This window comes from Zosterops lateralis (assembly GCF_965231275.1).
Source record: "Zosterops lateralis genome assembly, chromosome: 3".
Lineage (NCBI taxonomy): Eukaryota > Metazoa > Chordata > Aves > Passeriformes > Zosteropidae > Zosterops > Zosterops lateralis.
This window is the reverse complement of record NC_139764.1, coordinates 5,671,984-5,698,853: the sequence shown is the minus strand read 5'-3', so window position 1 is coordinate 5,698,853 and position 26,870 is coordinate 5,671,984. Positions and strand designations below refer to the sequence as shown.

The window sequence follows — 26,870 nt, the reverse complement described above, 5'->3', positions numbered from 1 at the left end:
GTACTATCACCGTATCACATTTCAACTGGTAACTAAAAGAAGAAAACATCCAAAATATCAAAATAAACTTCAAAGTAAATTCTCATCTTGTTATTTCACACCCAAGACAATCCCCAGGTGTGTGAGCAGAACTTAAAATGACCCAGCCAGGGCTGTCACTCCATACTGGGACACTTTCTGACAGGAACACGGCTTTCCATTTCCTTCTACATGCTGTTCCAGCCTAAAACCAATGTTCTTGCTACACACACTTTCTTTCATAGAGCACTCCTAAGATTCCAAAGACAGATGTTAGGATGCCTTTGGTTATAAGTATCTTAATGATTACGTTAAGATACCTCAATGTAAAAAAAACAAAGTACACAAAATGATCATATTACAATCCCACTGCCATTTTCCTGTCCAATCATAGCCAGTATTTCTATTTTGTTCCCAACATAAAACAAAAAGCTGTGCTTGCTGTTTCAAATGGACTTGCCACTTGAAGCAAGCAAAAAATTAGTTGGAAGGATCAAAAAAGTTACATAGATGTCCAGCATGCAATAATTTAAATTGGTAACAAGGAACAACAATGCTGAAAAATTAATTGCAGAGTGAGCTGGATGACCAGGGGAAACACTGAAACTACAATTATCTTAATCTAAAGCCTACAAAACTGAAACAGAACAGTGCTCCAAGTAGGAAACAAAGTAAAAAAAGCTTCCCTTTGAGCCGAGCTATTGAAATGTAGTAACAAGTTACTCTTCCGTCTTTGGCAAATGAACAAATTGCACAAAACAGTAAATGAAATTTTTCTATTGGAGCCATAAAAATTACTATATTTAGCTCTGCAGCTTGGCATGAACAAAGTCAATTTACACAATTCTGAAAGAGAAATTCTTTCTACTTTGTCCAAAGTTTTAAACAAGGCCCTAGTGATATTATTTTTGAAATCCATGTAGAGTTCAAGATTTTGCTTTAAGCCTCACCAATTAAATTAAGATTTATTTCTCAGAACAGCAGTAAAATATTTTAGCAACACAGAGAGAAAGATTAATTAAATTCATATGCTGGGGGTATTTTACCATGCAATGCTTTATGAAGTACTAATATAAAACAAAATAAAAAATTAATGATCAAATTAACTTGCATAAAATATTTCCTATTGCAAATAAAAACTGTATCATCCAGCTGCTTGGTATGCGAAGAAAGTGTGTTTAGGACTTAGGTGTAGTTTCTGTATTAAGGTTTAAAGCTATTTTACTGGATCAATTAGTTTATTTCAATCCCTTTTAATTGCCCATAAAGCCAAGCTTAGGATCGCCTCTCAAAAGTAGACCAATTGCTCCCCCCGCTGGCAGTAACAGACCATTACACCGGGGTGCAGCGATCCGCAGATAAAACACAAATTAATAAGAAGAGAAGATAAATTAAAGGGGATTTCCACTTAATTACTGGATAGTCGGGTAAGATTTGACAGACTGATAAACCGCACTTTTCATTCTCTTATCAGGAAGATTCACATACACAGGTTCACAAAAACTAAAAGCTTAAAAGTAGAGACTGTAGAAGACGAGGTAAGGCATCTGAAACATGGAATCACGGAGTGGATTGGGTTAAAAGGGACCTTAGAAACCATCCCTGCTCCAGTTCTAACCTCCTCCCAGGGGCAGGGACACCTTCCACTAGAGCAGGTCAGGCTGGATGAGGCTCTGAGTGGTCTTGAACACTCCAAGGGATGGGGCATCCACAACTTCTATTGTCTACCTGTTCCAGTGTATCACCGGCCTCATGAGGAAGACTTTCTTCCTAATATCTAATCTAAACCTACTCTCCTTCAGTTTTAACCGATTCCCCCTTTTCCTGTCACTACATGCTCTAATAAACAGCCCCTCTCCTCCTTTCTTGTAGGCTCCTTTCAGGTATTGGAAGGCCACAATTAGATCACCCTGAAGCCTTCTCCAGGCCGAACAACTCCAATTCTTTCAGCCTTTCCTCACAGGAGAGGGGCTCCATCCCTCCATCATCTTTATGTCCCTCCTGTGGAATTGCTCCAACACATCTGTCCTGAACATTCTCAGACTCAGTAAAATGCTCCCATCAATTTTAAACACAAGGAATCTAAAATAAAGAATATAGTACTCTCTGTACTCCACCCGCAGAGATAAGTAGGAATAGTTTTTAATGGAGAATCTTCTGCATGGGGATATTCCTTGCAAAACTTATGTGAGAGCTGAAAAGTCTTAGGAAATATTCCCATGAAATAGAAACTAAGTGAATTTAAAGAAGCAAAATTTGACATACAAAATCCCTGATGTAACAAGTAAAATGCCAGTCTGTGCACGAAGTGAATTTCAATCAGGTCAAGGTGAAGTTAATTTTCAGCATTTTGTACATGCAAAAACTTACTCTCATTTCTCAAATACTATAAGAAAGAAAAAGTTATATTTCAGTAGCATTTTCAAAAAGCTTTATCTGTGATACTGTTTACCTACAGACATCCTCAGTGGGAACACAGCCCTTGCTCAGGCAGTCAGGGATGCTAAACTTGGTGACTGCAAGGCCCAAGCTGAATACCAGTAACATGTCCTTGCTGAATAATGAAGTTGTAATGACGCAGGTCAGAAACAAAGTGTCTTCAGGCTTTTTATCGAGTGAAGGCATGCCAAATCACACCACTTTTTCTTCTTGGGAACTGACGTGAATATTGATGACATCAAGAGTTCTGAGCTGAGAAAAGCAGTGCCTTCAGCCTCAGCTCCTGTTGTTACCCACATCAGTGTTGCACTGACTCAGAGTATCAGCTAAAATGTGCTCAAAATCAAAGATATTTCTTCTCTAAGTCCCTTTATCAACTCAGCAGCACTGAATAATATGATACTGTTAACTGAAGGTTTACAATCCTGTTAAACAGTAAAAATATAAAAGAAATATCCCACTAAATGACAGCAGTTTTCCTTGGAAAAGAACATATAGCGCACAAAAATTAAGTGCTTGGCCTTCTCATTGAACAGGTGGGTTACCCACAAAACCAACCTTCCACAGCCTGATCATTCAGGAAGGATTTTGTAGCTGCCCTTCAAAAATATCCAACCACACCCACAGAACAAAAATCTGTTGTGCTATGAAAACTCCCAGGAAAAACACTTCAAAAAGAATAATATGTTGTGCTAATCACAGTTAGGTTTATTAATTGATTACCTGATGTAGTTACAGTAGTAGAATTACAAAGTGCTATGTTTATTACAGAATGTTTTGAAAAGCTTTGCTCCTCAGCACATAACCAAAAGTCAGGGACTGTTTGTAAAATGAACTTCCATAGCATTTTATTGCACATAAAACAAATCCTTGAAAATGGAAAAAGAGGCCAAAAAAGAGACAAATAAAATGCAAAGTGTGATAAACAGTTTAGTAACATTGCTACACCTTAAACCAGGAATCTTTAGACCTGGGAAGTACATAAATAGTATTACAAGATGACAGTAAGAAAAGAATCCACCCAAAATTTTACTTCAGGTAGCAAATAGTGTTTTACTGAGAAATCACACAGTTTTTAATTCTCACTGCACAACTGATCACTTTTAGTTACAGCATTTTAATCCTCAGCTGATCCCAGACACACTCTGCCACGAAGTGTCAAGCAGCAATTCCAAGTTTGCTTCCAGAGGGAGAGAAAAGCTCATATAAAGTATGCTACTATGACCAGAAACCTGAAGGATGCACTTTTAGTATCAACAGACTCATTCTAAGCAGTATTACAGATTTTTTTTAAGTTATGACATTCTACTTACCTTAATGACAAATTTGTTGGATGCCATGATTGGTCAGTGTAAGCTGGTCCTATAAAAATACCAATTAAAAGTGATCAGCACTGGAAAAACCATCAGATTTCTACAGCAATCAAGAAGGAATTTCACATCTCTGGCTCATGACTTCTGTTCTTCAAACCCTACACTCTTCTTTAAAAAAAAACAAGGAAAACTCTTACTTAAAGGAAAATTACTTAGCTACCTGTGTTGGTTTTTTTTAGTGAACCTCATAACTGTCCAGGCACTCTGTATCCAACACAGGAAATACAAAGTTAGAATTCTTTCAAGTAAGACACTATAGCTTATCATATCCAACCATACAGACACATTATGTATATTTAAAATTATGTACTACACACATGAAGCAACATAACCTGAGTCTTACGGTGGTTGCACAAAAGTAAAGTGAACTTTGGACATCCTCCTCTCTTGCTCATCCCAAACAGGACCTAAATCACTTAATTTGTGATCCTGAGTGAAGTACATTGAGCTGCACAGCCTCTGACCCTGCCTCAGACCATTCCAAGTACCTCAGGAAGTGTTAATTTGTATTAGAAGTTGAACACTCCATTGAGCTCAAGAAAAAAAACCTCAATTAATTGCTAAGTTTTTTTTCCAAGCTTCCAAATTACAGTCATGGACTGAAGCTAGCTGGGAAGCTCGTCATCCTGCCCATATACAGGAGCCAAAAATGGACTTGTCAAAAAAGGAGAATATCAGGTTAAACTCATGAAAGCCTTCCCAGCTAACTTCACAATGTTGGGATTCAGGAGAGACATGCAATGGGCCCTATGGTCCCAAATTAATAGCTACAAAAACCAGGAATACAAAACAAAGATACATTCTGTTTTCAGAGAGAGTAGGAAGAGAGCCAACAAACAAAGGGACTTGGACTGGTCAGAAAACCAGGTGAAGCAGAGTCTCAGTAAAGTGGGAGGAGGTGGAGTATCCAAACAATACAGTTCAAGCTTCAAAATAAAGAAAATCAGTAGCTGCTGTCTGCAATAAATGAAATGCAACAGAAACCACACTGAGAATAGACCTGCCTTTTGTAAGTTTCCTAAAGGATTAATCTCTTTAGATGGCAAATCTGGTCAATTTTGTAGGAGATGGTATAGGAAAATACAAAAAATTAAGGAATGTGTGCACATTTGTCATTGCATACTTCAATTAAGTGCTGTGATAGAGCTGTCAAAACTTCAGGACACAAGTCAGGTTGGGGATACGTGTTTCTGTCAGGCACTACACTTACATGTTTCAAAATGCAGTTGTTATCACTATTTAACTTCAAAAAAGGGCCAAAACAAGATAAACACCCCCTTTACAGCTACACAGCATAGCACAGATGATTTTAATCTTAAAATTCTTAACAGTCCTGCACACAGAAGCTGGAATACCATCATGCCTTGTGCCATGCCACTACCATTCTCCCTTACACCAAACAGTCCTGGAAACTTCTCCATTTTATCCTGTCAACTTCACTGATGGCCATTTTGAGAAACACAATGCAAAGAACAGAGCTCTGGACCACTTGAGACATCCCAGTTCAGTTCAGTCCTGCAGTAAATTCAGCTGAACTTATCCTGGCATCGCTGATTTCTTTCAGATAACAATTTACTCTCCAAATGATACTGTTGCAACACAGCTACTACTACTCATGTGAGAACTGCTGGCAGGCAGGAGTCCCCTCCAAATCCAATTTGCAAAATAATAGAAGAAAAACATAAAAAGGAAAAGGACTCAGAAGAAAAGTTAGCTTTGGTTCAGTTTGCTCTTCCTGGGAGTAAGCTGACTTTGGGAGTTTGCCAACTACCCCATTCTTTGTACTGACCACAAAGATAAGACAAAGGAAATGCAGCAGACAGACAAAATGTAAACAAATCCACAGAAAACAAAAAGGAAAATATTTTATGTGTGAACCATCAGGGAAATCACTGAAGCAACACAGGTGGAAAAATACTGAATGGTAGGACATCAGAAAATGAGGAAAACCACTCATCAAATGTTCAAGAAAAAAAAAAAAAAAAAAAAAAAAAAACTAGTCCCAAAACACCTAGCCCCAAAATACTTCTCTATTTCCTGTGTTTTAAAAACCCAAACACCAAAAACACAGGTCTGTAACAACTGCTAGTTTGACAGCAAGATTCTGTCTCTTGGGATGCTTTTTCTGTTGCACACCTCTAAAGTAAACCCTACATAAGGGTATATGAAGATAAGCAAATATGGCAGAAAAACCTCCTCATAAGACTATATATATAAAAGCCCTGATGTGGGATGTGCAGTATTCCAAGACTTAAAATGTTGATACAAGTGCACAAAGACATGATTTAGAATTAAACACAAAGGTTGCCTGTAGCTAGAGCAAGACACACTTAAAAAATAACGTGGCAGAATATCTTTCTTAAATTTGGGTCAAATGGAGTGGTGGATACTCAGGAGAAGCCAGAAAACATGGTCACCCAGAGAGCAAACTCCAGTGTTCTCTGCCAGCTGATGAACGGCATCATACCTTAGCAAAGCAGCTTCCTGTGGTGAGGAAATGCAGAGCCTGGGAGGAAGGATGAACTGGAAACTCCTGGCATACACCTGGAGATAGGGCAGGAAGCTTCATACACTGCCCATCCCCGGGTGCCTTTACCACACGTGGGGACGGGGGGCACCTGAAAACGGCACAAACAAACAAATAAACGCTAATTAAGGAACTCCGTAGGGTAAGCTGATATTAACTAGTTTTGTAGCTCGAAATTGACTATCACAACATAAAAGAGGAGTTTTCTGAACTTTCCCGTCCAGCACTTGTCAGTTTCTGAGAGTGGATGCTAAGCTTGGGACGAGCAGTGCAATGCTCAGCTACTCACACATCCAGTAAAGCATCTTTAGTTCTGAAAAGCCACTCTACAACCTTCCCATTTGCCTTTCAGGATTTCTATGCCCACTGTTGCCAATTACTCTGCTTAACCCTCGAAAAATACCCTTCCAGCCGGTCAGCACCTTCTCTCTTCACTGTTACTCACTCCTACGTTCATAAACTGCCTTTTCACCTTTAAAGCTCAACAATTCCGTTTCAAAAACATGAGACAGATGTGCCTAGAACTAGAAGGACAAGAGGCTCTGACGAGAATCAAAGGGCCGGCACAAACACGTACTATTTATTATCATGTTTAACTTTTGTGGAACAGCTGAATGCAATTAACAATTAAAAATTACTACACAATTTTAAAAAATATACTCCTTTCTGCACGGAGATCAGGCGTTAAATACTTGTATTTTGGCTACAGTCATAAACTCCGCAACTATAGAGAAAACTGAAAACAAACCCATTCGTTAACACATGACTATAAAACGGGATATTCTTGACAGTGACTGCAGAAGTAGAGAGAAGAACGAACGCAGGAGAAGTATTACTGTATTCACAGGAGTATTTCTTGTACTTACAGGAGTGAATACAGGAAAGCAGAGGAGCTAAGGAAAAGCGGAGGGCAAGGAACAAAGTTATTTGAATTTGTGTTGGCGGGGCACTCGTGCCCGCCCACAGGAAGCCTCAGACAACTAAGGGCAGGTGTAAGGCGGAGCGGCTACAGCAGCAGGTATGTAAGGAAGAAAAATCAGAGCTATGTACACGTATTTTTAAGCCTGGCCAGGCTGCGCGGGGATGAAGAACGGGGATGAAGAGCGGCTGAGGCAGCGGCTGAGGGAGACTCGGTGTGAGCCGACCGGCACTGCCGGCAGAGCCCCAGCTCTCCGAGCATCCCCTCGGAGGCTTAAGCGAGGAGAAAAGAGGGGCTGGGGCCCCGGGCACGGCCACAAGAGCCAGGCGGCACAAGGCAGCCGTACTCCTCCCCACGCCGCGCCCGCCTCCCGCCACTGCTCTGCCCTACCCAAAATGGCCGCGCCGGTCGCCGCCGCTCGCCTGCCCCGCGCTGCCCGCACGCAAAATGGCCGCCGGCGGCCGGGGCCGGCCCGCGCCGCGAGTGACGCTGCGCTCGGCTAATGGCGGGCGGGGAGGGGCGGCACCTCCGGGGTCATGTTGCTTCCACTTCTAATTCTTCTTCTTCTTCTTCCTGCCGGGAGGCGTTTGCACGTGTGGGGGTGGGTGAGTGCTCGCCTCCGTGGTACCTTCCTTGTTTCCTCCCTCCTAAAGGCGGGGGGAAAGTCTCAGGTTTGCCGTGGCCGCGCTCTTTGCCTGAGGGAGTTGCTGCCCCTCATCTGCCCAGGCTTCAAGGTCGCGGGGAAGGAGGAGGAGGAGGAGCGGGTTGTGAGGGCTCCGTACCCTCATGGAGACGGGGTTGGAAGGGCGGGCTGCACTTGTCAGGGGCCTGGATCTATTAGAGCATTTCCTCTCCGAGTGACAGCTTTATAGCCGCTCAAACCAATGAGGTATTTTGGTATAAAATCTGAGTATACGTGCGAAATCCTGTAGAAGGTAGTTTTTTTCCACTTTCTCACTAAATGAGGATCAGTTTATTACTCTCCCCGTATTGGTGCCGCTTCTGAATACCATGAGGTGGTCAGGCAAAGCTGTGCTAAGGTAAGTGGTGTCACAAGCATCACACCTTGCTTTACCTGCAATTTAAAAGTTCTGTGTTCCCCTAGGAGCTCGGCTGCTCTTTGAATTTTATTAACTGTAGGGGAGAAGGTGTATTTTGAACCTGCTTTTAGGCTTCGAGTATTTACCATCTGAGCGGTAGTGCTTGTAATTAGATAAAGCTTTGTTATGTTTAAGATTTAGCATGCCAAAGCTCGAAGCAAATGCAGCAATTAACATTTCAAAATGTCTGAATCGAGGTTTGTTTATTTTGGGGTTTGTTTTTTTTTTAGGTTCACAAAGTAAAGCTTTGTGTTTAGTTGTTTTAGTCATCTACTGCACTGCAATTAAGGGTATTAACATTCAGCTTCATCTGTTCAGTGTTGTTATTATAGAGTAAGAAAAAAAGGATTTCTAGAATATGTTTAAAATAATAAATTATCTTTACCTAGGTAGATGCCAGTTTGCAATGGGTCTTAAAACCTTCTGGAAGGACAACAAAGTTCTGATTGTTATGGGAACTAGCCGGGGGCTAGTGCATTGGGGCTGGTATTACTTGAAGTCCAGTCCTGTTTTCCAAGTGAAGACAGAGGATTTTGTTCCAGAACTTGGGATTCTGACATTCATGATGCAAAGCAATCATGAAAATAAAGAAAAATAGCCTTAGTACTTTGATTTTTGGGTAAGTTGCCTAATTAGTTATGTCTTTGTCTTTGAGGGAGAAGATTAATTGAGAATTTTCAAACAGATACAGCCTTGGTGGTCTGTCTTTAGTCTTTCAGAGTTTTATTCTTCTTTGCAACTGAGTTAATTTTTCGTACCTACATAGACCCAAAAAGTGCATCATAAAGATCAAAAACTACTGCTAAATCCCACATGATGAGATCAATTAAGTGAGGGTTTTATATGTCTTAAAGATATTTTAAAACAAGCTCCAGGACAGCAATCAAATTCTTGTGACTGGATCTATAACAGTGTCCTTTCAGGCTTAAAACTGCCCAGAAATAATTGTGAGTGTATATAGTAACATATTTTGGTTTAGTAGGGATGGTGATTACAATAGAGAACGAAACAAAATGAAGTACAAGTGTAAATACTGTAGAGTTTGCATAGAAACATAAATAAACATTGATTTAGGCTTTACTATTTCAAGAACTGAAAAAACTTTCTTTCTGGGCATCTTGAAGTATGGAACTTCAGTGCAATTCAGTGAAGTTTATGGTACTCTGCTACTTAAAGACCTGCTGGTAACAGTATAGACCTGTGGTCAGAATTGAAGTTGTTGATAAACAGACTAATTGATGCACTGTTTGTAGTAAAATCACATTAGTAGATTTTTCTCAGTTAAAAAGCATTATAGAATGTATAGCCCAATTGAAGTTCAGCGAGTCCCAGTCCTGTGTCCTACACTTGGGTCACAGCCTTGTGCTGAGCTACAGGGAAGAGTGGCTGGAGAGATTCCTGGGGATGCTGGTGATAGCAGCTGAATGTGAGCCAGCGTGTGCCCAGGCAGCCAAGGGAATCCTGGCCTGGGCCGACAATGGTGTGGCCCACAGGACCAGGACAGTGATGGTCCCCTGTGCTCGGCACTGGGGAGGGGCACCACCCTTCAAAGAGAACAGGGAGGTGCTGAATAAGCCCTGACAAGGGCAGTGTGAGGGGTGTGGCTGAGGGAGCTGGGGCTCTTCAGCCTGGAGAAATGAAGGCTCGAGGCAATCCCTTTGCTCTCTACAACCACCTGGGAGGAGGCTGCAGGCAGGTGGGGATCAGTCTCCTCTCCCGAGGAACAAGTGCTAGGACAAGAGGAAATGGCCTCAGGTTGTACCAGGGGAGATTTAGATTGGATATTAGGAAAACTCATCACGAGAAGGGTTGTCAAGCACTGGCACAGGCTGCCCAGGGAGGTGCCTGAGTCACCATTCCTGGAGGTGTTCAATGGATGCAGAGATGTGGCACTTAGGGATGTGGTTCAGTGGTGTCTTGACAGTGCTGGGGTTAACAGCAGGACTCAACTTTAGAAGTCTTTTCCAACCTAAATGATTTTTTGATGCAGTATTTGTCCTTCGGTGACTTTTTTTGGTGAAAACTAAAATAGGTCAAGTTATACAATATTTTCATAAGATAAGTCTAATATCTTTCTGGTTTTTATTGTAGGTATAACTAAGCTTGAAGGTTTTCATCTGTGACTGTTGCCAGAAAAGATGAAGAAAACTCCCTGGATTAGAAAGAACTTTCTGCTTGTAGCAGGACTGTCAGTTATAGGTGTCCATTTGGGAACCATGCTTGTAAACTTTGCTGCAAAAAAGTCTGCTCAATCTCATTCAGAAGCTAAAAGAGATCGTGGGGAATGAAATAGCTTCCTGCTGTCACTATTTATCAGTTTTGCAACATGATTTAAGCCTGGTTTTAAGAGAGCTGTGATGAGCAGTTTCAAGAATGTTATATGTACTGTTTCACACTGAAAATAATAATCCTTACCTACAAAGAATTAAAATGTACTACTCTTAAAATTTAAAAGTGCAATGAATTATAGATGCAAGTAAAAATGAAATGTTTTGTTGGCTAAAATTAAAATCTTACCTTCAAAATGTCTCGCCTTGAAGCTAAAAAGCCTCCGTTATTTATTAGTGAGCCTTTAACTGGAGATGCAGTGAGTCAGTCACTGTCTGTACTGAGCAGAATATTAAAATCTTCCTACGGTCCTGCTGGTCGGCTCAAACAGCTCCACAATGGTGTGGGGGGCTGTGTTTGTACCACTTCCCAATCCTCAACCCTCCTGGGGCACCTTTCCATCAGCCAGCCCGTGCTGCGTGTCCTGACAGCCTCTGTACGGAACCATGTGTCTCGTTTCAGTGACTGTGGCTTATTTGCTGCCATTCTTTGCTGTGGCTTCATCGAAAATTTCAGGAGCCTGAACGTTGCACCTTTTACTGTCATCAAAATAAGCAGGCACCTTCTGGGTTTGTGCATGGAGCACCTGAAATCTGAGGCTTGTGGTTGCCGGGTGTCAGTGGATTTTAGCAGGGTTGAGACTCTTGCTTGTTTGGTGCGTAGCATTTTAACAAGCAAACCTGCTTGCATGCTTAATAAAACTGAAGTTGATCATCTCACCTCACTGGTTTTAAAGGCTTTTATATATACTGTTCCATCTCGTGTTGAGACTAATGTTGTTTTAGGTAAATGTGTGATAATACCTGTGAAGGGTAGAAGAGTTGTAGATTCTACAGTTTTTCCTGGACTGCTGATAGAAGCACCAGAAATCCAGTTGGGAAAACCACTTGCTGTCAAAAGGACTGGTTCAAACATGATCAAGATTGCACTTTTCAGTGTGTCCATGTCAGGCGACGGCTTTAACCCTGAAGAAGGAACTGTAGCCGTCCATCACGGCGTTTCTCTAGAAGTCTCAGAGCTGAACCAGTTGCTTCATGTGGGGAAGCAGCTGGTTAAGGATGAGGTGGGCCTCGTAGTGTGCCAGAAAGTGATGCATCCCTCCTTGAAACAGTCCCTGAAGGAGAACGGTGTCCTGGCTGTGGACAGGGCTGGGCTGTCTGTGATGGAGCCCCTGGGCCGTATGACAGGTAACACTCTGCCAGTTCTCTGCTCTAAACCATTCTCCTGGAGTTTTCACTGTAAGGTGAATGTTACCTGGGCTGGTGTCATTGCAGAGGAAGGAGTCTCTTATTTTCCTCTCTATCCTACCTTAGCAGCTGAGCAAGAGTTGCTCAGTTTTTCTAGTCTAAAAAACATTTTTCAAGGTGAGATTGGTCTTCTGCAGGCCCTGATGGTGGCATACCACATTCCTTGATGGTGGAATACCAATATTCCTGCTTGCTGCATGAGGGATATCCAGTTCCAGCAACTGTTTCCTTTCAAACTCTGATTCAAAGCAAATGAAGCAATTACTTTTTTTTTTTTTTAATCTCAAACTGCCGCCAAGTCTTGTGCTCTAATTGTGTTGGTTTCTGTGATTTCCTGTGTGAATTGAAATGTCAATGTATTGAACAATGTATGTGAGTTAAAAATAAAAAGCCAAGGGGAATAAAGTTTTTTGCTTTATGAAATGCATCAGCTAGCTGTTCTGATGGTACCACATGCTGTTTTCTCCTTTTTTAATTGACAGGTTCACAGCCTATAGCTTCCATACATTCATTGTCTCCTGGCTGTTACGGAACTTTGAAAGATTTGTGCATTGAGAGTTTTGCTTCAAAGCATTTTCTACGTCTGATTCCTGAGGATACAGTTACCTGCAGCCTGATACTCTGTAACAGAAGTGAAACAGCATGGGATGAGTTGAAGGTAGGCAAATTCTCTTCAAATCTTTTAATGAAAAAATAAAATACTGAGAAATATTAAATACATTGAGTTTAGAAACCTAGTTTTTTCAGTACATAAATTGTTTATTTGTTTCCAGAATTTCAAAATCCTTAAAGTGCTCATGTTCATTTGATGCCTTTGGTTTAATACAGGATTTTTTTCAGAGACAGGTACATCTTTCACTTGTTCTTGAGGCCAGTCCTGGATAAATATTTTCATTTTCATTGCTTGGTCTATGAGAACGTAAAAATCAAAACTGCCTAGTAAAAAGCCAGTAGCAACACGTACAGTGATAGTCAAGCATTATTTTGCATTGAACATTTGGTCTGGAAATGGCATTGATACTGATTGACTTTTTATATATAGCCTTGTTTTGAAAAAAGAAGGATTAAAATGCAGCTTTTTATTTTTGCCTTTCCATAGTGTGGACAAATAAAGACAATTTCTCATCAAGTGAACATGGTCTTGGAAATCCCTCAGCAGCTTTATATCCACGTGTAATTCAAGTTTATGGAATGTGTTCCAGAAACTACTGAAAATGTTATTCTGGTGGTTATTTCAATGGGGACAATTCCTATTAGTTGTGGCATGGCTAACACAAATTTCCTGATTTTCAATCAGCGTGTCTGTGAAACTGCAGAACACATGTTACAGTTAACAGTGAAGGAACCTTTCGCGTTATTAGGAGGGGGCTGTACAGAAACTCACCTGGCTTCATACATAAGATACAAGGTACGCAGGACATAGGGGGTTTAAAGATGCTTAATATACTTAAGAAACAAGAATTTATGTAGAAACACTACAGCAGTTAAAACACTTGTCGCTTTCTAGATCAATGTGGCATTTTTGCTAACTACTAATATAAATAAAATAAAGGGGATCTATTTGAAGCACTCAGTTTTAATTATCTCTTTTAAACTTAACACTATATTTGTACTTGTTGATCTTTCTTTAGGTATGTATTATAGTAATTGCATGCTTTTAAGTGTTGAAAATATGTAGTTTTTATATTGAAAGATGATAATGCAGAACTCCACTTTGACTCTTTCCTATTGTGGGATAATCATGACTTAAACATTTTTTAGCTATAACTGAACCATCTGTTTTGGGGGGGAAAAAAAGCAGGATGATACATGTTTAAAATTATTTCTGTAAAACAGTGTTCTAACTTTGCTTTCCTGGTTCTGGTTTCTTTTTTTAGAGTTCTAGTCTGCCTGCCAGCACTTTCAAAGACCTAGATTGTTCTCAGACACAATACCAATTGGTTGCTGATGGGTTTTGCCGTTCCCTGGAGTCTGTAGCTCGCTCCCTGAGTCACAATGGTGAAGAAATTCTTACGGACATGGTTTATGGGCACTCTTGGTTTGTTCCATCAGGTTCTCCCTGTGTCTCCAAGTGGTCAGATTTAGTTTCAAGATGTGGCTGTGGGATGAATGATAACACAGAGGACCTCGGCTGGAGGTTTTTGCAAGGCCAGTCTGGCTGTCCTGTTATACAGGGCTGCCCTAAAGAGCCCTCAGCAAAAGTTGCTGATCTCCTGGCTCTGGATTGCTTTGCTGCCAAGTGCAGTGGCCTGCAAGTAGCTCTGGAGACAGCCAACCTGATTTTGGATCTTTCATACATAATTGAAGATCAAAATTAGCTCTGATCTTACGTGATTTGTGTTGTATAGCAAAACAGCACTGAATTGAAAGCAGGGTAATGCATTATGTGTTAATATATTTGAATAGGTTGGAATGTGGACAGCAGACAAATTTTAAATTTAACAGATAACCATTGAATACTCTTCTCATTGTTAATCTGCTGTGCTCTCAAGCATTTTCAGATGTTCAACCTGTTCCCTCTGCATTAAGGAAAGTTTTGGATATTGGTGTCTTAGTTTGGATAGACAGGTATGTGCTAAGGAAGATTGGACTCTCCCTTGGAATGTAAGCCTCCTCCTCCTTTTTTTCAAATTATTATTAATTTGCAATAAAAAGGCTGTCAGGCAAAGATTTTGGGAATAGGTATAGCAGTTCTTTACTAGGGATATTAAAAATAAATGTTGTAATACAAAAGAATAAGCAAACAAACAAACAAGAAATCCTGGGAAACCTTGACAGAGGCAGAAAAATACAACCTGACGCCCTGTTGGTCAGGGTGTTGGAAACAGTCCAAAGTCAGCCCTCCTGGAGTGGCAGGTGTGTCCTATTGGAAGCAGAGGTGATCCTGTGGAGCCAAGGGCCTAGAGATGGGTCCAGTCTTCCTTTGGGAGTCCCGTGGGAACATCGGAGCGCCTGGTGACACTTACGGCTCCTTTTTATCTAGGTGGAAATGGTTTGGCTCCTTCTGCCTGGGTGGAGCATCTCACAATAGGATGATGAAATGTGTCATGCCATTGGTGAGCTTTAATGGTCTGTTAACAGAAGATATTCCCATGGGGGTAGTGGAAGACTGGGCAGAGATAAGAAACAACACCCCACCTGTTTTTTAACAGCTGGCTTGTTATCAGAGAAGGCAGTTACCCCCTCTTTTCTGGAGTTAAAACAGAAAAAGAAAAATCTTCTCAACAGAGCTTTGGCCACTTCTTTGGTTTTGGTCAAGTACTCTTAAGTATCCAACACTTAGTTTCTTTGGTAACTTATGGGGAAAAGTTCTTTAAAGTAAAAAAAAGGAACAAACCTAACCCCCAACAACTGGTTAGCTCTGTGGCATCTTCAAAGGAATGAGAAATGGATTCACTTGCTGCGAAAACATGCTGTGTATTAGAATTTATAGAGTCTCAGCAAAAGCTTTACACATTCAAAGAGACTTCTATATTGCAGCAGAATTTTATCACTGGTATTTTTAATTTTGTAGGTAAAAAAGGCTTAGCAGATACCTTGAGCCACCTGTTTATAATTTTGTTTTGAAGTTTTTGTCACCATATGCTATATGTGTATGCAGTTTGTGTTTCTAAATGGCTGAAAGATTTTAATTTATATATGTAATTTATTTAACAAGGTTTAAAATCTCAACCTGGAGCTCTTAAGGTAGCAGATTGGTAATAGAAGATTCAAAAAGAAATGGCAGACTGGGTGGAAAAAACTTTTGTCAAGTGGACCTTGATTGTCTTTTGTGGTACAGGGTAGTCTATAATGAAGTTTCTATCATTTAAGCAAAGCTACAAGAAAGAATGTCCCACTTACCATTCAATTAACTCTTTGACTGTGCATGGCTTCTTTTAATGAAGTAAGGCTTTAAGCTGCTCAGACTTGTTTTGATCTTTAAATAAGACTGTAGACTGAATAATCAAAACTTTCTCAGTCTCAGCTTGCATGCAAGATCAAAAAGGGTGTTACAGTTTCTTACTTTAGCTCATTTTCTTTGCCACTTTTCTTCTCCCTCTTTGTTTCAGTCACAAGGGGCAAATTGTTTATGGTGTGTTTCCAGAAAACATCCCAGTCAGTTGTAGTCTAGTCTGCTTGATTTTTTCCTGCTCTCTTAAGTTTTTAATATATTTATTTACTGCGTATAAGCAGTATATTGTTATGTATAACTCAGTTTTGAAAAATGTAATTAAAACCAGATCTTTCCAGACCTTTAGTACAAAGTCCTTTTAATTTTAAGAACATAAGTAATCATTTTCTCACTGGGAAAAAAAATGAGGAGTTATTTAAAGTTTTTTATCTCTTTATGACCTGAAATGATTGCTTCAGTGCTGTAAGGCATCCTTTGAGGACTTGTGCAAGGGATGAGAATGGAGGCTGCTGAAAGCTGATTGCTAAAAAGGCTGCTTTTATATCTTGATCCTCCCATATGCCATGGACTATATGAAAACATCAGGAATAATGAAGCCAAATGATGGTGCATATCTTAAGGCACAGAAGAATCTTGGTAATACTTCATGTAATTATGATTCTCCAGCTCAGAGTGCTGAATTATACTGTTTTACTTCCTATAATAGCAGCTTGTTATGCAGTGTGAAAATGTTGAGTTTAGTGACTACAGCTGTGAAGTGAAAATTAAAACAATATTCAAGTAGAAGTAGTTATGAGTGTTCTTTTGTCTTGGTATCTGAAGGTGGAATCACAGGTCTTGAATCAAAGCTGACAATGTTTTTTATTCTCCCCTAAAAAGAAAGTCGCAGATTAAAAAACTGAACAAATTAAATCTAATTTTGGTGAGTAGCTAAAAATTCATTTATACCTGAACTAAAGATTTTTTCATATATTTTTTCAAAGGGTAACATAGGAGGAGTACAACTTTGGATACCTTTTAAAATCCAAGGAAAAATAATTTAGACTCAATCTTACAGCAACATAAAGTAACTTTTTTGAACTTTCGTATTTTCTAATAAAATTTGGTGCAAAAATTATTTGGTTTCCCCCTGTGTTTTAAAGTTGACAGAACAAAATATCCTCAGTTGTAATGCCTCTGAGAAGCCACTATGATTTAATTCCTGTTCCCCTTGGCATTTGAAGTTCAGTGGGAAAAAGTAGCATTACAGAGGTATTAGGAGACAATTTCTGATCAATTAGGAGATCATTTCTGGTCATGACCTCGGTCACATCTGATTTCCACAGACTGCTCAGATTCATTTAAGCTTTAGTAATTGTACTGATAATGCACAAGAAGTGCATTATCCAGCACTTCTGGAATGCACAGAAAGCATTTCCAACTTTCTCAGTGATGTTCATGCTCCAGGCCTAGAAAGAGAAATAAAAAGTGCTGATATTATAATCACTCAGGTCAGCATATTTAAGTAAGATGCCAGTGTAATATAGTTACTCCTCAGTTCAGTATTTTTTTGGTATTTCTATTCCCATTTGATACTTAAACCTTCAAAGTGAAGACCTGAAAATGCTGATTAATTAAGGGATCTTTATTTCTATTTATTGTGACCTATTTCAAGCAGATGCACCATTAAATGTTATTATTTTGCAATTGGTTAAAAATGCATAATAACTTGTTTTTCATTGATTCTCTTTCTTTTCTGTGAATTTGTAGAGTCACTCTGAACCATATCAGAGATCTTTTTCTGTCTATTCTCCTGTCTATAAAAGAGGAACAAAGATTTTTGGTGAAGAGTTCTAAGATCCAGATGTAAAGTGAAAAATGACTCGCTGCAAAGGAACAAAGATATTTTAAAATATCTCAAATTCTTGCTAAAATATTAGAGTAATTTCCTTAAGGAAACTTTGATGAGAATTTATGTAGACTCCTTTAATTACTTTTCTGGTAAAACACCACTTTTTTTTTTTTATGTTAAATCTGGATGCATTTTCTTGTTCTCTTGAAGTTCCAGCAACGGTACATCACTGTTGCTACCAGTAGTCTGATTTATTGCTTTACATCTTCAGTACACACACTGAGAAATGTGACCTTAAAGTTGTGTGCAGGTATGGCTGGAATTCAAGATCAGCGGTGTCAGATATATCAGCAATCCTTACTGCATCATGTCTTCAGAGTTTTGCTCTGCTGTTCAGAGTGGGTGTTCATATGATGCTAATCCTTGAAGATAGGCTAGAAACAGATTTGTGACTTTGAGAAACGTGACCTTACTATATTGGTAGCGTAACACTGGTCTGTTGTTTAAATTTTTTTAATTATTTTTTTTTAATTCAAGTGTTTGGGCTTTTTTAGGCTGAGCAGCCATTACAGTGTTAGATCTGTCCCGGTAAGGAGAGTACTGATTGCTGTCAAAGTTTGTAAGGAAAACAGTGCCTTGAATATCATAAGCACAGCAGAGCATGTACAAAACAATTCACCTTACCCAAAACCTCTGCTCTTGAATTTTACTTTTGCCCTTATTTTGCTGAGCTGATTAGCAAAATGTGGTGTTTATCACATTTTCAGCAGTGCCATGTGAACTGAGTCATGTAAGTATTACACTCTCCAGTCCCAGAAAAATCAATATCTTTGAGTCAGTCAATGTCGTAGGAAGAACTTCAACTGGATCTGCATTTACTGCTGTTCTGAAGATGCAGAAACAGTCTGACTTTATTGCAAATGGACTGCCTCCAACATGGTTACAATCTGCCAGACTTTTTGAGAAGCCATGTTACAACGGTTAATTCTAGAATATAAGTAGCTTTTATCCATTATTGTAAATATGAGTCATTTCTATGTTTGCCAGCAGAGACAAGTTGCACAGTATTAATAAATAACTTTTTGACCAGTAAAACTGTGATCGTATATTCTCAGTTAAGAAATAACTTTGCTTTTTGTCTGTATGCATTGTTCAAATTAGTCTTGCACAACATAAACATACAAATTTATTCCCTATGCTGGAAGCAGAAATTTAGTCACAGTGTATGTAAGTAGAGCCACCATGTCATTATTCCAGGCACCAATAAAATTAATTGCAGTACAGGTTCCAGGATTGGGCTGCTTGACTTAAGCATTAAACACATTTTATTTTCATATCTTACTGCAAACATCTTTATAAACTTCAGCTTTTCAATCTGCTTGCACATGAAAAGCTTTTATTCAAGCTTTTATCCTGTCCCTGGCAGGCCCCGGCTGTGTGTCTCTGCCTTCTGCAAAATGATCACTGATGTCCTTGTTATTTTTCTGTCCAGACACCATCAGCTCTCTTCAGGTATACATTAAATACACATTAAATGCTAGCTGCTTATTATTTTAATACTATTACATGGTGTCCGCTAAGCATTTGTGTGGCAGCACTGCAATGTCAACAGCTATTCCTTATTGCTCGCCTTCTTTTTATAAACCATTAAATCTAGTCTCTTTTTCTTTAAGGCTTTATGATATTGGTAGACTGATATGTTATTCCTGATTAAAAAAAAATAAGTAAGTGAGGTTTGGGGAAAAATGAGTTCCCTAATGTGTGGCAATGACTCCAGAGGATCCTGAGTCACCATTTGTGTGTGGGCTGTGCAGGCCCTGCTGATGGATGGTGCACGCCAGCAATGGCTGAATGGTTCTTTCAGGGAATTGTAGGGACCGTGGTACCTTTAGTTCTTGGAAGGCTTTGTGACTTTTAAGAACCAGAAGCAAAACTATTGCACCCTCATTTATTATTCTTTGTAACTAACATCCCTCCTGCTGTGTGCCTTCCCAGCCACTTGCTCACACCTCAGCTCAACAGAGGGAGAAAATGGGATGAAAAACCTCTTGGATCCAGATAAACCTCTCCTGCCATGTTTCCCACTCTTTTCCCCTAAAGTCCTTGCTGCCAAGTGGCATTTTGCTCTTTTTTTAGATGTGTTTAAGGAGAGTCCTAGGGCAGCTGCCAGAGCCCTGCTGCCCACAGAGCCCCTGAGGGAGCCATTTTGAGAGCCCCTTACGAAGGTTGTGCTGTTGAAGGGGTGGAAAAATCGCTGGGTTTAATGAAACTTGGAGCCAGGGAACAGCATTAGAGTTGTCAGCAAAGCCTTGTCCTGGGGAAGGCGCTGGGAAAATGAGGCTTTTCCTTGTGCAGTAAGTGTTTCAGGAGAGACAGGCACCCTAGAGATCAACTGGCCAGAGAGGCGGCCTCAGAGAAGGCAGGGACAAAGAGAAACAACCCGGCTTCTCTTTGACGAGGGTAATAAAAACCTGATGGTTCCTGATGGTTGTTATCCAGGGCATCTGTGACAGGCTGCCCTGCTCCCGTCAGAGATAGATCCCAGGGAATTACCTGTGGAGATACAAGAGCCAGTGGTATGCTTAAGGACTAGGCAACTTCCAGGCTGTAGGCACTTTCTGAGAAGGCAGAGATCACTTGCCCAATATCTTTAAACATGGGGAATGGCCCAGCAACACTTCACGAGGGAGTTCTGTCAGGAAGACCACTTACCCACAACCCTGGAAGTCTCCTCAGGAGTTGTCTGAGGAAACGAGCACGTATGGGATAGAGACAGAGAATTGACACACAGCCCCTCCATCATCACACGTGCTGCAGTCCATGTGATGACTCTGAAAAGTAAGTTTTAAGACATTTACTTTCCACCAGCACTGTGCCTGCTAAGCAGGTAGTTGTGTGACGTGGCTGTCTGTCCATGCCAGCTTTTTTCTCTTTTTCTGCTTTCTATTGCTTCATTTTTAAGCAAGCAAGGAAATATTTTTCCTGTAACTAACAAAGGCAGAACAAATTCTTCACTTGGTTTTGCATACCTTAACCCTGCTATGCTGTGTTTCTTCTTTGGGCTTGTCAGCAGATGTGAGGAAACGAAAATTAGATTTTTAGTTTTTTACCTCAGTGCTTTTTGGGTATTTAAAATCACGATCCTAGGAAGCAGGTCCTGGAACTCCCTGTCCCTGTAACATTGAAGTGTCATGTAGTCGTGATCAGCATTGCACTGACTTCCATGCTTTGTGTTTGACCCAGGTGTCTTTGCTGAACCAAGTTTTGAACCGTCCTGTCAGGATACTTTACTTGTAAATGTGAATTTGTCCATAAATTATTCTGGTTTGTTCCATAAGTTGTTTGGTCTGGCCAGTCAGATGTGTTAATGTTCTACAGCTGGGAACATTTCTAATTGAAAGTTGTTTTCAGCTGAAACATGGTTATTTGGGTAGTAGCTAAAACACTGAAGATGCCCTTGCCGTTTCTTACCTTTGAAATTAACTAATTAAAAGAATATAATACAAAAGGCTAAGAAAAGGGAATACTTGAGCTCTAGATTGAATAGTTCAATCTTTTTTTTCCTTGCTATAGTGTGAGCCTTTCCAAATAAAGAACTCATCTCCAAAGCAAAGCAGCAGAGAAATTATTTTCGATTCTAATAACAAAAATTTCTGTGCAAAACCCTCCTTTGGGTACTGAAATATTATAGCATAAAATAAAATTTATAAAAGCAGTATGCACTTGATGTCTTTGTGAGTGTAAAATCCCTTCAAGGAGTTCTTTATTATGAGTGTTTTGCAGAAGAGCAGAATTCTGAGGGGAGTGTAAGTGCACATGTCCTGGTTTTAGGTGTTTAGAAATCTGTTGCATCTGCTTAATCAAAATGGCTGCTAAATGAAAACTCCTTCTAAAACTGCATGTGAAACAGCAGGTGTCACTCCAGTTTTTAGCTGGGCCCAGAGAAGGATATGCTTCACTGCAGGAATAACTCATGCATATGACATTATTGCTTATGTTTAGTATAGTGTGTTAAGGAATAGATGGAATACATCACAGAATTTCTGTGGATTGCTGGAGTAAATACCAGAGAAACTGCTGTTTCTGGACTGAATCCTTTTGGAGCTATGTATGTTGGCGTGGGGCGGAACCAGTTTGTGACGAGCTGTGGGCAGTGAGCAGCAGTGCAGGGTGCACATTTAACACAGCGGGGTTCTCTGGTAACTGAGAAGGATATGTAGTTGCATGGCTGAACTGATGGAGGTGTTTTAAGATTATATCATAATTCAGTTTATTTTAAGTGAACTACAGCAAAAAGTCTGAAGGAGCAGTTTGTTTCAGCGTTCACATTTTTGTCATAGCAGTCATTAAATTTATACTAAATTCATATAGGAGCCCAGAATGAAAGTTTTAAGTTTCTTGAAGTAGTGCTGATTGAAGGAGGCACATCTTGTATGGTTTTATATGTACTATGTGTTGCAAAGTTAAGGCAAAAAATCTCGTGGCAGTGTGGCAAAGTAAGTTTCTTGAACACAAAAATAAACATCAGCATCCACAATCCTCAGAATGTGGTTTTGGTTGGGTTTGCACACTGATAGAGGATCTAAAACCTCCCTTGCTATTGGCCCTAAAGACACTAGAGTAAAAAGCAAGATTTTTTTCTATATTATTGGCTACTTCTAGTTGCTTAAAACTATGACTTATGGGCATAAAGTCATCAAGTGCTACATCTGTCTGAATCTAGTGCTTGTAGAGAAAGGAAGATAAAGTTGTTTTTTACATCAGAGGAGGAAAAGAAAAAAAAGTTGTATGATATCAACATGTATTTTAGGGGAAAAAATAGTTGTACCTCTGCAAAATAGCAGAGGTGAGTTTCCATTTTGCTGACAGAAGCTTTGGATAGTGAAAAGTGTTGCAGGTCGTTATCTTTGTAACAGATTAATATAAAATGTCTCCTGAATGTCTATACCAGCCTTACAAGGATGACTTGCAGTATTGGAAAATAGGGATTTTTTTGCCACAATGCTTTGGTCATGCCTAGCAGTTGCTGCAAGGCGCCAGGCAGGTGACATTAAAGGACCCAAAATAAAATACTTATCTATATTTATAGCTTCAGATAGAGAATATTTGCCAGCCTAAGTGATGACTGGGTGTTGTGACTGGCAAAGCCAGCAGTAATTGTAAGGCATGAAATCAATTCCATAGCTGTAGCAAATACAGTTTTAAAAGCAGCCATGAAACACAGAGAAGAATGGATTTGGAGCCACAGGCCGAGAGATAATTTCTCTACAGGGTGGAAAGAAAATACTCAATTTTATCCTAATTGTGTAGTAAGGCTCCCTGAATAGAGAATTCGATTGATGTTTTCAGGTAGTAAGAACACTGAGTTGTTTGGCAAGGACACTATGGTCTTAACTATCTGTGTAGCAGAAAGAATACCTGGACAAAAAAACTCAGTTTATTGAATATATAAGCTTGAACTTTATTGTGTAAAGATGGGCAAATTCTGTCCCACACGCTTGTCACTTGTGTTCATCAATGTTTAATCAAGAATTCATCTAAATTCCTAGCCAGACCTGCTCTCAATAGCTGTCAGAGGAACAAAAGATTGGCCCTGCCTGGGGCTCTGGCTGTGGCCAGAGGTTCCTACTGAACAAGATGTTTATCTCCATTAGGGGCAAGTCACTTAGATGAGAACTCGTGCCATAATGAAACACCCAGCAGCAGGAACACTGTGCTTCAGCCTCTTTCCGGCAGAGTCCTCAGGGATACGTTGGTAATGAATAGAGTTGACAAAATTAACTCAACAGAAGGTTCTTGGTGTGATGAATTTGAAGGTCTGCATGGTTCTGGTTATTGTCAGAGTGAGGCAGGCTGTGCTCTGCCTGCCGACCTCGAATGGAGAACCTGGAGGTTTTCTATGGGAAGTGCCTGTCTTCCAAAGAGCTCCAGCCAGATGGTGAGTGTGGGATCTGCTGCCTTCCCAGGGACTGCACAAACACTCACTGCTTTGGCCTTGAACACTGTACCAGGAGGTTGTTGTCATAGTGCTAAGTACTCAGCTTAGCTTGGAGGAGCTGGAGTTGATGAAATTCTGTCTTTTTCAAAGAGTAGTCTACTTATTTTTATTGTGATTATCTGTGTTAAGATGTTTTTGCCTCCTTTTCTTTAAATAGTGGGATTGCAGTGACTCGTAAGGTAAGAAAACATGAGAATCTGCTTTTATTCAAATTTTTAAAAATTGGAATATTCAAAATATGGGCCAGATCCTAGAAATGTCTGTTTCTTTTTGGTTCTGGAATATGAAAAGGTGTCATTTCCCTACCACCATGTTGAAAATTTGATCTGTTTCTTGACACTGTTTGAATACAGGAAGAACAAAATAAGATACAGACCAGAAAGACCATTTTCTCTGCCCTCAAAAGATAGGAGTGATGATGAGACACAAAGTAAGCACACTCACAGCTGAGATACAATTATCTTCACTCTCTACAGTGGCCTTTTAAGTGCTGAGGGAAGAACAGCAAGAACTCTCCTGGACTGCTCTTTTAGCTTCTAGCAATCAGCAGTTTAAGGGCTTCTGGGTCAGGCTGCATCTGGATTGTCAGTTTTAATGGGCGCTCGTAGGAGGATTTCTCAGTAATGCCTAAATGTGAGTTTCTTTAGGTTTGTCTTTATTTGGAGGAACTGAACTCTGGCTCAGAAGAAAAGCAGGAGACAAAGCAAATGTGCTGAACTGAGATTTCATATCATGAAGGAGTATGTCTAGGGCTGAGCCTTTTTGTGTGAGTTTTAAGAGCAGTGACTAAAAGCCATGGTGAAATACTGACATGGCTGAATAAAATCCAAAAATGTTTATATGGACTGTCTCTGAGCCCCTGGGTCACATTTCCCTGACAGTTTCAGTCTCTGTTTTGGTCAGAAGAGTATGAGATCATGGAAGTCACTTTTATCTGAGTTGGGGACAGAGCAGAGGGCTGAGCTGGAGAGCCAGAGAGATTTATTGCATGAAAGCAGGGAAAGAAAGATGAAAGATGTGCTTGTCCTGTTATTGAGTTCTCTAGGTGTTCCTGTTCTGCCCACCCAGGCTCAATGCCGTCTCTTCTAGAGCTCCCGGCATCAGATGGTAAGTCATAATACAAACTATTTAAGAATAAAAAAGAGATTTACAGGTGAAGTTACCCAGGGCATCATAGTAGATGAGCTTCAGACTGGAGTTATTCTGTAATAACAAATATTTAAAGTGGTTTATCTTGCTGATGTCTAAAGAGTCCTATTGCTCTGAGTAAACCAATGCAGTGAGCTGTTACAAGCATGCAAAACACAGATTAAAAAATACAGCTGCAGAGCACAGCGTAGGCTGGACAAACCACCTGTGATGGAGCAGTGACCTCTCTGGCAGGAGCAGCCTTGGATCATTCATAATGGGAGTGCCATAGTAAGAGACCACAAGCTGAACCTGAGCCTCATGAGAGGAAGACATCTATGTTTACTTCCAGGTTTTATTTTAAAAAAGGAAACAAAAAAGATTTTTCAGCCAGAAGTGTCTGCATAAAAAAGAAAAGGGGCCCAGTGAGGCTCACTTAGATAATCCCTACAACAGAGCATGTGTAGGGAGATGTGGCTTCCAATGGGTTAGAGAAGGAAGCCTAGTTTAGGATGCTGTAGGTCACACCTTAGGTGGGAACAGGTGGTATTTGATCTTTTGTCTCTTGAGTCCTGAACTCACATCTTGCCTGCAGAGGGCCTGAAATTTTCTACTTTACATCCATGTCCTTATTAATTAAAGAGCAAGTGCTCGTTTGATCTCGGGATTTGGGATTTGGCAGATCTCTATCACAGTTCTCCTGTATCTGTGTGTGAAGGTAATACTGAAGTCCATGCTGCATTAAAGGTTAAAAACTTTCAGATGCCCTTGATATCAAGGATGAGAGATTCCATTCTTCTACACTTAGCTTCTTTTGCAAATTGTTAGAGTAGGGAAACCATGAGAGAGAAAATCTGTGCCTTTTGCTGAATTTATGCCTGGAGAAACTATGCAAATCAAAGAAAAGATTTTCTGCTCTGCTTTTCTTCCCTTTGCTATTTGTATCCTTTAACACTTTTGTCAGCTGCAGATGGGCAATAAGTGAAGGACAGAGAAAGTGACAGGTGTTCAATCCTTCCAAATCCTATCTGGTTTTAGTAAAATAAATCTAAAAAACTAGAATTTGAAGAATTTGGTTGCTATGATAAAACTAAGTCATCAATTACTCTGGCTTGCTGCAATGCTGTCATGAGACTGCAGGCAGACTGCTGTGGTAAGGGAAGCACCTCAGTCCCAATCCTTCAGTTTAATTTGCACAAAGTGCTTGTAAAATTTGGAGTGTTGGTAAAGTTGGGTTGCAAATGTACATTTCTCTTGGTACTGCCCATACCTATTTCCAGAGCAGCTTAGGCCTTAGCAATATTTCTCCCCTAATTCCAATACACCAGTGAAATACTTCAGTATTTATTATATTGATAATATTAAATGTACAGAACACAGCTGTTGAACTTGATTTCTCTAAATAATTTAGTTCTGGCTGGTGGGTGGGAATAGTGAGACCAAAGAGGTCAGAACCCCCAGTGCTCTGGCCTGTCCCTGTGCTTTCATTTCTCAGCTGCAACAGTTTAACCCACAGCCCTTTAATGCACTAAAATAATACTGAGCTATAACCTGGGAATTTTGGTAGCTAATCTGTAGATGTTTCAGCCCACTGTGTAGTGGCTGTGGGTCAGCTGTTGAACCATTTTCCATGCCAGCAGTCAGTCTGTCCTTCATCTTTCTAGTTATCTCATTTGGAATAAACAATTCTGTTCTCAGGGAGCTTTTTTGCTTTGCTGGTTTGTTTTGGCCAAGGACTGTTTTTGGAAAAGAGGAGCCAGAGCAGTATAAAATCAGTTTTAAGCAAACCATAATGACACTGTAATATTTTGCACTAATATTCAGCCGTTGGCTGTCTGTGTGGTACACAGTGCTCCAAGGAAGATCTAGCCTGGATAAACAAGGGAGGTAAAGCTGGAGAGCTTTTCTTACTGAAAGCTGTTTTTTTGGAGCTATATTTATCACTGTTTTCTTTAATAAATACCTCTGTTTAGGAGGTACTCTTATGCCATATGTTTCAACAAATCTCATCTCAAGCAAGTCCTGATGGATGAAAAACATTTTATGAAATGTCTAGTCTGTTGGGTT

At 40.0% G+C, this 26,870-nt stretch overlaps 2 protein-coding genes across 11 annotated transcripts in view; one reads left to right on the top strand and one right to left on the bottom strand.

Annotated features, from left to right (window-relative positions):
- SLX4IP (SLX4 interacting protein) overlaps positions 1 to 7,827 on the bottom strand; it is an 89,124-nt gene extending 81,297 nt beyond the window's left edge. For 2 of the 5 annotated variants that reach the window (XR_014589555.1, XM_083857062.1), the window contains exons 1-3: positions 7,224 to 7,325; positions 6,298 to 6,448; positions 3,771 to 3,819 (exon numbers count right to left, since the gene is read on the bottom strand). Coding sequence is in view for 3 of the 5 variants with exons in the window: in XM_083857062.1 (XP_083713188.1) it covers positions 3,771 to 3,797 (27 nt within the window). In the remaining 2 variants the exon portion in view is untranslated. Of the gene's footprint in view, positions 1 to 3,770; positions 3,820 to 6,297; positions 6,449 to 7,223; positions 7,326 to 7,666; positions 7,714 to 7,802 lie in introns of those variants that run through there. The other 3 variants (XR_014589556.1, XM_083857064.1, XM_083857063.1) reach the window with 3 other exon arrangements.
- On the top strand, positions 7,265 to 16,963 carry MKKS (MKKS centrosomal shuttling protein). Of its 6 annotated transcripts, XM_083857059.1 has the most exons (6): positions 8,017 to 8,316; positions 8,766 to 8,995; positions 10,468 to 11,891; positions 12,434 to 12,609; positions 13,249 to 13,359; positions 13,829 to 16,963. In XM_083857059.1, the coding sequence occupies exons 3-6, from the start codon at positions 10,901 to 10,903 to the stop codon at positions 14,267 to 14,269; spliced, it is 1,719 nt and encodes a 572-aa protein (XP_083713185.1). In that variant the 5' UTR covers positions 8,017 to 8,316; positions 8,766 to 8,995; positions 10,468 to 10,900; the 3' UTR covers positions 14,270 to 16,963. The 6 variants fall into 6 exon arrangements, with proteins under 6 accessions (XP_083713182.1, XP_083713183.1, XP_083713186.1 ...); XM_083857056.1 differs by lacking the exons at positions 8,017 to 8,316; positions 8,766 to 8,995 and adding an exon at positions 7,265 to 7,375; XM_083857057.1 differs by lacking the exons at positions 8,017 to 8,316; positions 8,766 to 8,995 and adding an exon at positions 7,803 to 7,881.
- The last annotated feature ends 9,907 nt before the right edge of the window (positions 16,964 to 26,870 follow it).

What these genes read in the sequence shown, in the direction of transcription:
- MKKS (XM_083857056.1), top strand. Translation starts at nt 10,901, where the DNA reads ATGTCTCGCCTTGAAGCTAAAAAGCCTCCGTTATTTATTAGTGAGCCT. An exon ending in GCCCCTGGGCCGTATGACAG is followed by an intron (nt 11,892 to 12,433) that starts GTAACACTCTGC and finishes TTTAATTGACAG; the next exon opens with GTTCACAGCCTATAGCTTCC. An exon ending in CTTCATACATAAGATACAAG is followed by an intron (nt 13,360 to 13,828) that starts GTACGCAGGACA and finishes TTCTTTTTTTAG; the next exon opens with AGTTCTAGTCTGCCTGCCAG.